We start from the raw sequence: 12,797 nt of genomic DNA, 5'->3' as shown, positions 1-12,797 counted from the left end.
AATGAACAAAGTAAAGCTAGCACTGTGGTAGGAGGGGCACAGACAGGCAAGTAGAGAGAGCATGCGCGAATGGACAACTGAACCAGGAGGAAGGGCCACCACAAGCTCTAACATATACAGGGCACAGCCACGCCTGCAGGTAAACCAGCCATACACATGAGACAAAAATAAAATCCTTTTTTTTTTTTTTTTTTTTTTAAAGAAGAATTCAGTTACAGGTTGGGGGATGGCTCAGCGGAGGAGCTATATATGTCACAACTACAGAAGAACCCTGCCGCGTGTGTCGGACACCCATAGCCCAGCTGTGCAGGAAGCTGAGGCAGGAGAGAAGTACCTCAGCGCAGGAGGTTAAGGCCACCCATGGCCACATAGCGGGACACTGTTACCCCTCCCAAAGCCAACCCCCCCCAAAAAAAAACAACCTCACTGAAGTACACTTTAAAGGTGTCAATTTCAACACCAGCGAGATGGCAACAGCACTTGCTGCAAGACACAGTGACCTGAATTCTGTCCCCAAGACCCACATGGTGAGTGGAGAGAACTGATTTCTGAAATGGCTCACACATGTGCAAATGTATACACAAATAAATGTTTTTTAAAACTGAATATTTTGGTATCTAAATAATCCTTTACCCACTGGGCCATTTCCCCAGCCTCACATCTCGGTTTTTTTGTTTTTGTTTTTGTTTTTGTTTTTAATAAAAAAAGACGGCATAGAGATGGCTAAGTGGTCAAGAGCGCCTACCACTCTTGTGGAGGACTGAGGGTTCTGTTCCCAGTACTCTGGTCAGGTGACTTAGAACCACCTGTAGCTCCATTTCCAGGAGGTCCCATGCCCAATTCTGGCCTCCTCAGGCTCCTGCATGTCTGTGGCACATACAGACTAACTCATGAAGGTGCATGCACATACGCAATAAAAAACAAAACAAAACAAAACAAAAGTCTTTTTACAAGCAAAAGGGAACCATGGGAAAACAGAGCCTCTGAGAGGCTACTGTTGGTGTAGCCACACTCAAGGCACATGGTGAATATGGTAATGCATGGCCAGCCCCCTGTCAGCAAGGGAAACCATGAAGAAGGGCTCCCTCTGGGTGAGGCAGATACCTGAATCCTTCCCCTTGGGTGTGAATGAGCCTGAGTCTGAATCAAGGACTCCTGACATGAAGGCACAATCCCAGTCACAATTCCCCTTCCCTGTGTGGCCCTTTCCTTGAGTCAGCTGTATAGAACCTGCCCTTGGTTCTGGGTTTTCCCTGGCTGGAATGTGGAGGAGGAAAAACCCCATCGCTCGCTCAGGGTAGGAGAGAAGCTGAGGGCCGTTACCCTGGCAGTGAGAGAGGGCCTTTTGAGCTTCTCGGATGTTGTCAGGAACCCACACCAGAGTCTGATCTCCACAGGCACTGATGGAAGCCAGAGCCTGGCACCTGGAGGATGAATCAGGAAAGGGACCCCTTTCTCAGCGAGACCAGGAGAACAGGATTGCCGAGCAGGAGGGTTCCAAAAAGAGTCCTTAGGGAGCATAGGGCAGGGGAAGGGTCAGAGGCCACAGGCCAGCAGAAAGACAGCTGCACTGTGAAGGCGACAGTGGAAGACTGGGTATACCGTAGGACACTGTGCAGGGCACAGCAAGGGCAGAGGTGCAGAGATGCTAGCACCAGCTCCTGATGAAGTTAAGCTGGCTGCTTTGCCATCTCTGCAGCCTCAGAGAGGAACCTCCCGGGGAGACTCAAGACAGTTAAGCCACAAGCCTGGCGTGGTGATAATCCCAGCGTTTAGGAGTCAGAGGCAGGAGGATCTCTGTGAGAGTGAGGTCAGCCTGATCTACAGTTCCAGGGCAAGCAACGTTACATGATGAGACCCTATAGAAAGAGAAAGAGAGAGACAGAGAGAAAGAGAGAAAGAGAGAGAGGAAGGAAGGAAGGAAGGAAGGAAGGAAGGAAGGAAGGAAGGAAGGAAGGAAGGAAGGAAGAGGAAAGGAGGGAGGGAGGAAACGAGGGAGGGAGGGAGTCAGTAAACTAGCTGAGTAGCTGGGATTTGAACCGGGGCCTCACTGGCTGCACGAGTTCCGTCACATCCTGCAGCGTTTGCTCCTGGCAGCAGCGCTGAGCAGCATTTGGAGCCGAGGCACCGAGAGCGGGCCAGAACCTCTTCCGGGAGACCAGTAGGCAAGGAAACGTCGGTTTCAGGGAGTCCGCGGCGGGGTCGGGGAGTGGGGGTAGCGACTAGCCGTGTCTGGACGACCCTAGATCCCCACCTAGTGGCCGGCAGGAGCCACTGTTTTCAACGGCTGGCGACCCCGGTCGGATCTAGTCATTTCACCCGCAGGCAAGGAACACCCCGGCCGCAGCCTAAGTTCCGAGGGAGAAGGCAGAGTCCTACCCGCCAGTGCACACGCTGCCCTCCTCGGCGAGGTGCCAAGGAATTCATCCGCTCCTAGATTCTGTCCCCGAGGTCTCCGCTCAGGCTTGCCCTTCGGGAGAGGCAGCGCGTGCCCTAGGCACCACACACAGAGTCGCCCAATCCATCCTCCGACGACCCCTCCGGTTAGGAACTGGGATCTCCGCTGAAGCAATTGCCGAGGGGAACAGGACCCAGCCAGTTTGCTAACTACAGAAACCACTGCGCCAGGTGCCCAGCTCAGCACAGCGGCAGGCAGAACGGCGGAGGGGCCGCTGGGGCCCTTTTCGAGGAAGGCAGCGTGGCCTATGGCAGAAGGTGGCTCTGAGGCACCCAGGACCCACCCTGCCAGGCTAACGAGCCTGGGCCACCCCAGGAGTTCCGCAGCCTTTGAGGGGCTTCGGTCAGGGAAGCATCTCACCCGAGGGTGCGCGGGGACTGCTTACCAGCAGACGTGCCTGAGAGGCTTTCTACAGGTCACAGGTAGGGGGCCACGTCCGGCAGTGGGAGGAGCCAGGCTTTTGCCCCAGAACCCAGCCGGTACCCAACTCCCGGGGGACGGAAAATTAGCAGCCCTGCTGGAGGGCTAGTAGCGCAAGCAGATGTCCTGGGACCTTCTACAGAAGAGGGACGGCCTCTGTGAAGACACGCAAGCACGCATGCACGCGCACATGTGCTTCGGCCTGGGCCTTGGTTCTGTGGAGGCCTTGGTTCTGTGGAGGCCTTGGCTGGCTGGGACGGAACTGGAAGCCCTCTGGCGCTCTCTACAGCAGACTCCAAGCAGCTTGCAGGAAGACCTTTGGTCTAGGGCTTGAGCCGGGCTGTCCTGGGGGACTCACAGTAGGCCCTGCTTCTAGAGGGTGAAAGTCATTCATTGGTTCCTTTACCCATTCGTTCCTTGTTCGAATGCTTCCGTACCCCTCTTATTTGAGCAGTTTTAGGTCTGGAGTACCAGCAATGAGTAAAGGAGACGCTAAGTCCACCTTGAGGGAGCCAGTGATCTTGCAGGACACTGAGATTTGATGAAATGTATATTCTCCCCAGAGGAGACATGGCAGTGCACGGGGTCTGGTAGGAAAAGGCTGAGCCCGAGAAAACGGGGGCAGGGGACCTGTTTGTCCTGTCTTTTCTTTCTTTTTTTTTTTTTTTCTTTTCTTTTCAAGACAGGGTTTCTCTGTGTAGCCTTGGCTGTCTTGGACTTACTTTGTAGACCAGGCTGGCCTCGAACTCACAGTGATCCACCTGCCTCTGCCTCCCCGAGTGCTGGGATCACAGGCGTATGCCACCACGCCCTGCTTGCCTGTTTGTCTTTAAGACAGGATCTTGAACTAGAGAGATGTCTTAGACATTAAAAGCACTGACTGCTCTTGCAGAGGACCTGAGTTCAATTCCCAGCAACCACATAGTGGCTCATGACCACCTAGGATGAGATCTGGTGCCCTCTTCTGGCCTGAAGTCGTATATGCAGACAGAACACTGTATACATTAAAAAAAAAAAAAAGACAGGATCTCACCATCTTGTACAGGGTGGTTCAGTGTCTTTTTGTTGGAAGAGGGAGTTTGTTCCTTTGAAGTAGAGATGTGACTGTGTGGTCCAGGCCTGCCTGCATCTCTTGGCAATACTCCTGTCTCAGCCCCCTAAATCCTGGGATCACAGGCAGGAGCCATCACACCCACCTAACCTCAAACTCTCCATCCTCCAGCCTCAGCTTCCTCTGTACCTAAGTGTACCCTCATACGTGAACAAGCCTCTGCATTTACAGGCTGTGTTTGCCTGTGGTCAAGTGTGGGGGTGTGCTGTACAAGGGTCTGTTTGTGTGCCTGTATTTTCCGAGCGCCCATATGCACGGTGACTGTGGAGGTGAGGGGAGTGAGGGATGACTTGCTCAGACCTGAGAGGTTTCTATTGTGCTGGAAACCAGTGCTGAGACCAGAAATCTTATGGGCAAACTAGGAAAAGCTAATGGCAGATACAGCGGATCTGAGAAGGGAGTGCTGTGCCAGGCTGGGACAAGAAGAAACGACTAAGCATGCGCTCCAGGACTCCGGAAAGATTACCCCTATGACTTCCCATAATGACCTGGGAACTGTGATGTCCAGAGACTGTAGAGACCTCAGGGCTCTGGGAAAGAGCACTGGGTTGGGAAGACTCTGTGATCTGTTTCTTAGCGCCCTTGATCCTGGACAGGTCTAAGCCTTGAATTTTCTCTCTGAAACGGAAGTTCCCATTCCAAGAATAAGAAGGAAATGTGTCTGGCATGTAGTGGGGTGGTCCTCCCGTCAAGCTGAGGAGCGGTTGCCATGGACCCAGGGGACACCCTGTTCTCTTCAAGAAATAAAAACAAGAGTAAAGACAGACTGTGCCTATGTTCTCCTGCTAGGCTGGTGTGAAGCCAGCAGCCATCTTGGTCTGTTCAAGTACTTCTCCCACAGACGCAGACTCTGGCCAGGCCATCAGGACTCTGCATCCGGCAGCAGAGGTCATGCACCCAAGCCCTTTTGTCCTTTCCCAGCCGAGAGGCTGACTCGTACCCATCATCACCTCATTAGCTACCGCTGCCAAGGGCCCTGCCCACCGGATTGTGAAAGAGGCTTATCCTTTATTTCCTTGATATCCCGAAGCCCTTCATTTCTCTGAACCCCGATGTCATCCTCTATGGTTCACTCTACTGCCCCTCTCTTGACCTTCACTGAGAGCCCTCATGTGAAAGTTCTTTGAATACCACCAAGCCTTAAGTTCAGGGAAGAAACAGATAACCCAGACCCAGGGGATGCCCTTTAAGAGGGGACCCAGAAGGCCCTCGGCTGGCGTCACCTTCTCTTTTGGGGGAGAAGCCACGTGTAGTCTGTCCAGCCCTCGGAAGCTGGAGTCACCTCACCGCCCACCCATAGGGCGTGCCCCTCCCAACTCAGCGGGGTGGGAAGATTGACCGGTGACAGCCACCTCCCACGGGGACTGGAGGCAGCTGGAGCCAGCTGGTTCCCCGAGGGCTGCAGAACCTGGAATGCAGTTTCCTAATTGGGAATTCATCCAGGCCACCGATCCTGCCCCCACCCCAAGAATCTTAGCAACAGCCCAAGTCCCCAAGGTCTGGAGTGGCTGTGCCTGTCTCTCGGGCCCAGCTTCCTCGAGGCTTAGGTCCTCTTCAGGAGCGGTTGGTGGGGACGCTTTAACTTGTCTCTCACTTATCACTTTGGTTTGGGTCCACACTGTTTACTTTGCCAACGAGGACTCTGGAGCCCGGGGGGGGGGGGCGCGGGGGGAGTCATATTGTTCAAAGTCTCACGGCTGGAGGCAAATTTTGTCCTTGAACTACTGAGCATCTGCTCTGCGATAGACGGGCATTAAATGACAGCTGAATCAGCGACGGTTTGCTCCTGTCCTCTGGTATACCTTGAAGGGGAAAGATACCGAGAGCCCAGCGGGGGTGTGGCAAAAGGTGGCTGGGTGTGGAAAGTGACGAAAGACTGGTGGCAACTAGGCCGGTCTCTGTGTGTTCTTAAAAAGTGCGTTATTCTGCCTGGGTGGTGAGCGGCTGGAATCTTTGGTTCTTAGCTTCCAAGGATCACCCCCACTCTGAATGTGCCATTTCTTAGCTACCTGGCCTCTCCTCCCTACCCACGTGTAACTCAAACCTAACTCAGAACCTCTGGTTGCCCTTCATATTCAGCACCTCCTCCGGCTGGAAAAACTGAAGACCCAAAGCCTCTCCTGGGCCCTGGGTAGTCTTGGAAGATGCGACCCTTGGTCCTCAAGGGTGTACTGCTCAGAGTATATACCCAACAGTCTCTGAGTGACCTTGAAGAGCTGGGTAGGGCTGAGGACGTGAAGGAAAGAGCTGAGGAATGCCTTGGCCAACCTTACACCCAAGCTTGCATGGTCCAGTGGAGCCTCACACCCCAAAAGCGCCAGAGGCATGTTTTCTAGTGCTCATGGATCCCGGCCCTGACTGCGCTCCAGAGAGGCCAGGAAGGCTATTGGCAGGAGCCTTCCCCGTCCCAAAAGGGATTCAAGCCCAGCCAGGTACAGCTTGCGGGAGCTGGTACTGCAGGGCAGTTCCAAGGGAAAGCTTTGAGCTCTCCAGTCGGTGCCCTCAGCCGCCTTCTGTAGCCCCTCAGAAGTCTCAGGGCCTGGACCGACAGTGGGTCGGAGGCTCTGGCAAGGAGTGCTGGTCGGCTTCGGACCGGCCCCTGGCCTGGAGCGCCATCTTGTGGGCACGTGGGGAGTTCCTGCGGCCTGGGAACTGGGAAGGTTCCCAGGTCCGGAACAGCCTAGTAAAAAGGGAGTGAGTTCGGGGTCCTCGGCTCCAACAAACCCGACGGACAGATACGCGCCCCTAGAGAAACTCCGAGGGAAGAACAGTCCTCCTGCCACCAACACGCTCCCTGCCGGGCCACCAGCCCGCGCTCCCGAGGGCGCGGCGCAAAGCCGGGAGACCAGCCGGAGCGCCCAGCTCCCCGCAGCGCTCCGCGCGGTGCTCCCTGCTGCCGCCAGTCCTTAGAGCCCGGGACTCTGGACCCTTGGCTGGACTCTGCCTACCGGGAGAGCGCTCCAAACCTCGGGGTCAAGGGCGAAGTGGGGGCGGGAGGAGGAAGCAAAATTGGATTTAGGGTGGTTCCCAAAGTGGGAAGGCGCGCTCAGAGGCGCACCTCCGATCTCTCCTGGACGGGTCCCTCCCCGGTGGCCTCCTCCTCCTAAAGAAGCAGGGGTCGAGCCTGAGCCCTGGGGATTCCGGGCGCGCCGTGCTCCTCCCCCAGCCGCGAGGCCGCGGCTCGCTGGGGAGGCGGAGCCCTTCCACGCCTCCCGGGGGGCAGGACCTGCTCCCGAGGCTCAGGTGCCCTTGGCAAGTTAGGAGGGAAGGGAGGACTCGGGGGTTCGGGGCCCCGGATTAACCGCTGGGGAGACACAGTGTCCTGGGTCCCGAGGTCCACGCAGTTGAGCCGCTAGGGTCTCACCGAACCCCCAAATTCTGAAACTGAGTTCCCCGGAGTATCCCACTCGGTCCTAAACCAGCGCGCACGACTATGCGCAACCCCACACTTCCCAGAGGGAACCCTGGCGACACCGTAGGGCACCCACCAGCAGGCCGCAGCGACCCCTCGGTACCCGTCTGCTGACGGGGTCGCCACCCAGCTGGTCCTGAAGGGTTAAGGCCGCGGGGCACTGGGGCGGCGGGTACGCGGGCGCCTGAGCTAATTGGCGACCCCAGAGACAATGGAGGCTGGAAGGCTGGGAAGGCCGGTGGCTTAATTGGGCCTGGGAGCGGCCAAGCCTTTGTCTAGGCCTCGGGATCCCCAAGCCGCCCTCGGCCTTGCAGCTGGGGCTCGGCAGAGCACCGGGGGCCCAGCTCCAGGAGGGGTGCGTGGCCGGCGGAAGGCAAGGGGCAGAGAGAACGCTCCAGGCCGCGCTCCGGGATCCGCAGCAGCACCTCGCCCGTCGTCTGTTGCTCGGCCCGGCGACTCCTGTGCTGCCCCCTGGCGTCCACAGGCCGAGGGGGACCCACAGCCAACTCCCAGCGTTCGTTCCTTCCTGGTGGAAAGTGAGGGCCCCCCACCTACCCCCACCCCCACCCCCGCAAGAAGCCAGTCTCGCTCTGTGACTTTTACAGGCGGCTCAACCCGGAGCCACCTCGAATAAACGCAGAGATCAGGAGAGGTGCTGGGGGACCGGGCAAGGGAGCCTCCCTACTCCTGCTTGGTTCGTGGACCGCGTGGCCTGGTCGGCCCGAGTAGACCCAAGCAGGGGGCCGCAGCCCGCCTAGAGCTGGGGTTAGCTCTTTGCACACCCCACTCTCCACGCTCTCCTCGCCTCAGCCACGGAGGCAGCCCTCTTCCCGGTGGAGCTGGACAGTTTTGGTTGTTTTTATTGTTTGTTTTTTCCCTTCCGTCAACTTTCGATCCCACGTCTTCCCTCCCCCACCCCACCCCCATTCACACGTATATGCCCGACGTTGCTGGACCGGTTGGCAGCCACACAGCCCCGAGGGGTACAGAGTGCCAAGAACGGCAGCCTCCTCCTTGGACTGGACGTCAAAGCCCCACAGACTTACAGGTGGGGCACTCATGACCCGGGGGCAGGCTGGGGTCGGCCACCCCAGCGACTCCGGCTAGCGGGCTAGCGACCGACGGTACCTGTCAGCTGAACGATGCTACGACCCGAGGCTCTCAGTCAAACGGAGGAGCCAGCTCTCCTCGACGGAGGTGTCCCTGGGCAAGCGCCAGCCTAACGGAACTGTGGGCCACAGTGGGGCCCCCTTGGAAGTCGCCAGCCAGCGGAGGCGGGGGGGGGGGGACAGTTTACCGACACTCACACCTCGGGAGGCCTAAGGAGGAACTTTTAGGTCAGGCTCTACCGCGCTCTCTCCTCAGCTGCCCAAACACCAATGATCCCAGAAGGCAGAGCGATGGGTGAGAATCCTGCAGACCCTGGTGTAGAAGGCACGTGGTCGCCAGCCCCTCCCCAGCTCTCTCTGTCTCCATCTCTCTCTCTCTCTCTCTCTCTCTCTCTCTCTCTCTCTCTCTCTCTCTCTCTCCTCTCTCTCGTCTCTGCCTGTCTGTCTCCTTCTACCTCTCAGAGAGAGTGAAAAGGGAAGCACCCTTTTCCCTAGATCAAGTACCCAGAGCGGTTGGAAAGGGGTGGTGAAAGGGGCTTCCACGGGGTCCTAGAAACCTAAGTCGGGAGTCCAGGCCACTTTGCTGGGCTTAGCCTGACCCTCGCGACCGGGTACCGGGAGCGGCAGGAGCCGCGGACCGCGCAGCGAGTGGCCAGCAGGGGGAGCCCGGGCCGAGGGCCCGAGTCCTGCGGCCCAGCCTGCGCCCGGGGCCTGGGCCCTGCGTCCCGCCCAGCCGTGCAGCCGCCCTCGCCGAGCTGCAGCCCCGGCCAGGTAGGGGCGCCTCGCCTGTGTCCGCCCCGGCCCCCCTCTCCTGCGCCCACCGAGCCCCAGCCCCGCGCGGCCCACAGAGCGCACGGCGCGGTTCACTTCGCATCGTAGCGTTTTATTATTGACTCGCCTCGTTCTCCCTCCGGAGCAAAAAGTGAAAACCTGAGGTGGGGCCCTTGGGCCGGGTGGGTAAAACCGGGGCGCGGAGGCGGAGGGGCCCCGCGGGGTGGGCCTTCTCCGGGGTTCGGTGCCTCCCCCTCCCCCAGCAGCCAAGGACCCTCGGGGCCCTGTACAATATAGATGCTCATGTAAAATGAAAAAAAAAAATTAAACGCTATGAGTTCATCTCTAAACATATGTACACAGCACTGTACACTTCGAATAAATTAATACGAATTTGTATCTTCTGGGAACCTTAGAGCTTATTTACACAAATTACCATTTATTTCATAAATATCTTTTGCCCCCTGGGGACTCAAAGCAGAAGTGCAACTTTCCCCGCTGACCCAGGAGGAGGAGGAGGAAGAGGAGTGGCGCCTGTCTCTTGTGGGGTACAGGTGGGAAGAGCAAATGGATAGGAATCCTCCTAGCTCAGGTCTACACCGGCTTCAGAAGGGCCTCTCTGGCTCCAGCGTCCTTCACCCCAGTTTCTGACGACATCCAGGCCCAAGGCCGGAGATCGTCGGGCTGCTTTTCGAAGCGAACGCCTCTACCCTAGGCGTGTTCTGGCTTCCAAGGGGGCCGCGGGGCTTGGAGAGAGACCATCCCCATCGTGTTGAGAGGAGGCGCCCCCTTCTCGGCTCTCCGGCGGGTCTGGATCAAATCCAGGGGCTCCATAGTGGCTGTGATCCGGGTAGACTGATTCCTCGTTGAGACCCCCAGGGAGGCGGCCCAGATCCCCGGCCTGCCCCTCGAGGCTCTGTTCTGGCCGCGGAAGCCTGCTTTTGCTCCTTTAGTTAAATAAATACCCTTCTGTGCTGTACGCGTCCCAAGCGGCCGAGGCGGACAGCCCAGCCCGGGGTCGGGGGCTCGTGTGGCAGCGCGGCAGCCGGGCGGCCCCTCACTTGGGGGACTCCCGGCCTGGGGAGAGGGCTCGCTGGCTCTCCAGCCCACTCACCAGTCTCTGGATGCTCTGCAGTTCGCTGGCCGCCTCTTTGGCTGAGCCGCCGGGCGACAGGGCCCCTCGGGACGGGCCCCCCGCTTTCCGGAGAGCCAGCTCGGGCAGCGGGCTAGGTTCGCGGCTGTTCCCCGCGGCCTTGGAGCCGTCTGCGGCCAGCCCGGTGGTAAGGAGGCTGGCGCTAGGCGGGATGCTGACCGGGATCTGGTAGGGGCTGAAGCGCAGGCGGGGCCGGGCGCTGCCCAGGAACGGACTCCGCGACAGGGAGGCGGCGGCGGCGGCGGCGCTGCTGGCGGGCAGAGCGGAGGCGGCGGCGGCCGCGGCTGCCATGTAGGTGTAGGGGTAGGGGAAGAGGCCCCCGAAGGTGGGCATTGGGATTCCCTGGAAGAAGCAGAGGGGAGGAGGGTTAGACGTCCGTCATGCAGGGGGCTGCTGGAGCCCCGCACTCCTCGCCCATTCCTTGGGGCTGGAAGAGCAGAGTCCGCCTAGCTGGGCAACCGCCGGCTCTCAGGTGGAGGTGGGCCAGCCTACCGGGGCCGAGCCCCGCGGGTGAGATGCAAAGGCAGGGGTCGCCCTGCTCGGCGCTGGTGTCTTGTAGGGTAAGAGAATAAATACGAACTGGCCGCACTAGCGTGGGCAAAGGCCTCGAGGGAAGAATGGGCAGGCGCCGGGCCAGGTGGCGGCGGCTGGGGCCCGCAGCCCAGCTCCTGCTCGTGCGGAGCAGCCGCTCTCCCATTCCTTCTGTCTGCGCGTTCCAGGTTGCTGCGGGACCACAGGCCTGGAAGGCGGCGCGTTCAAGCCTCCTGCCTGCTTGCCCGCCCGAGGGGTCTCCTGTCCCAGCGAGGCCAGGACACAGGTGCCGACCAGGTCACGAACTGGCCGGCGTGTCTGACTGGCGGCACTTTCTGTGGCAGCTGAGGGCGGGACGCAGTCTTGGCTGGTGGATGGCAGGGCAGCCGGGAAAGCCCGGGCTCGGGGCACTGGGTCCCCCCCGATTTGAGATCATCTGACCCCTGAGACGATGTCTTAGGTGCCTGCGGGGCAGGTGACAGGGGCAGACATTCCTAGAGACGGAGAAGGCCCGCCTCCTGCTTCAGACAGGGGGAGACCAAGAAGCAGCTTGGCCCGTGGGAACGAACGGAAGGGCAAGCTCCCCCCAGCCCCAGGCGCCTCGGACCTGGGTGGTACCTCAGGTTGGCAAAAGGGGAGGAGACGTCGGATTTCCCAAATTTTGGCTTTGCCTGACTGACACACAGCTCTGGCCTCACCCTGTAACTCAACTCTGCCTACCCTCTCCCTGGACCCGCACCTACTTCCTGGCTGTGCCCAAAAGCCTTCCGCTTGTCCTCCATGACCAGAGTCGGTTGGAGAAGAGACAGTCACAGAAAGCCAGGGGTTCAGAGTCAGGGGGATGCTGGCACCTCAAACTCTGCGCACACCCCGATGACGAGCTCTGTTCAAAACTCATTTTCTGAGTGGTCTTCCCCCCGCCCCCGTTTTACACATATTTGCTTCTGAACCAAAGCCATTTTCTCAAAAATCCAAACTCCTGTTTGCCCTCCCTGGAGATAAGATCTCGAGGGTTCAATTTGCCAGAAACCTCAGAGGGAAGAAACTGAGTGAAGAGATTCCAAATCTTCCCGCAGGGAATATTCCGCCCAAGTAACTGAAGAGGCTGCTCTGCGCCTCCGGCTCCTTAGAACGCCGCCGCCATAAACTCTCCCCCGGGGCCCCTGCGGGGAGAGGCTGGCCCCGTCCCTGGGTGTGAGCGAGAGCGAGGGGGCTCAGAGCAGGGCGGAGGCCGGTCCTGCTCCTTGTCAGGACTGGCACCCTCCTGGAGGGCCCTCCAGGGGCCGGGGTGTCTGGGGGTGAGTCATTTTGGTGGCCAGCTGTGCAGAAAAGAGGGCAAAACCCCCTGCTCCGGCCTTCCGGCCCGCAAGGCCCTCAGGGCCGCGGGGAGGTGGAGTTCTCGTTCTCCAAAGTTTCCTTAGGTCGGAAAAAAGCGACCCCTATGCAGCCCCGGGGCGCCCCTCGTTCGGAAGTGTTAAGGGGCCCCTCCGCCGCCTCGCCGGGGTTGTGGAGGAGGAACCGGGCCCAGCGAGGCCCAGGGAGTCGTAAGGTCGCCCAGGGGTCAGGAGCGGCGCCCCGGTTACCCCGTCGGTCCTGACCCCCCGGGACCGAGGTGGCTCTCCTGCCGACGGGGTCGGCCTCTCCTGGAGGACCCGAGGACCAAGCCTGCGGCCCTCTGCCCGCCTCGCCCCGCCGAGCTACCCCCCTCCCCGGGCCTTACCTGAGACGCCAGCATGTGCTGGGAGAGGTGGAAGGGGAAGGGCGCCGCGGTGCCGGCGGCGCTGGCTGCGGGGCCCAGGCCGCCCGCGTCCAGCCCGGCCGCGCCCCCGGGC

At 59.6% G+C, this 12,797-nt stretch overlaps 1 protein-coding gene across 1 annotated transcript; it reads right to left on the bottom strand.

Annotated features, from left to right (window-relative positions):
* Positions 1-9,394: 9,394 nt before the first annotated feature.
* Positions 9,395-12,773, bottom strand: Tbx2 (T-box transcription factor 2). The gene is made up of 2 exons (XM_055620149.1): positions 12,686-12,773; positions 9,395-10,776 (listed from the first exon to the last, which is right to left on the bottom strand). Exons 1-2 carry the CDS (start codon positions 12,698-12,700, stop codon positions 10,339-10,341), a joined length of 453 nt encoding a protein of 150 aa, XP_055476124.1. The 5' UTR covers positions 12,701-12,773; the 3' UTR covers positions 9,395-10,338.
* Between the last annotated feature and the right edge of the window lie 24 nt (positions 12,774-12,797).

Source organism: Psammomys obesus, unplaced genomic scaffold (assembly GCF_907164565.1).
Source record: "Psammomys obesus unplaced genomic scaffold, mPsaObe1.curated_primary_1811, whole genome shotgun sequence".
In the NCBI taxonomy this organism is placed as follows: Eukaryota; Metazoa; Chordata; class Mammalia; order Rodentia; family Muridae; genus Psammomys; species Psammomys obesus.
The sequence above is the reverse complement of the archived record's forward strand: the minus strand, read 5'-3'. Positions and strand labels throughout refer to the sequence as shown.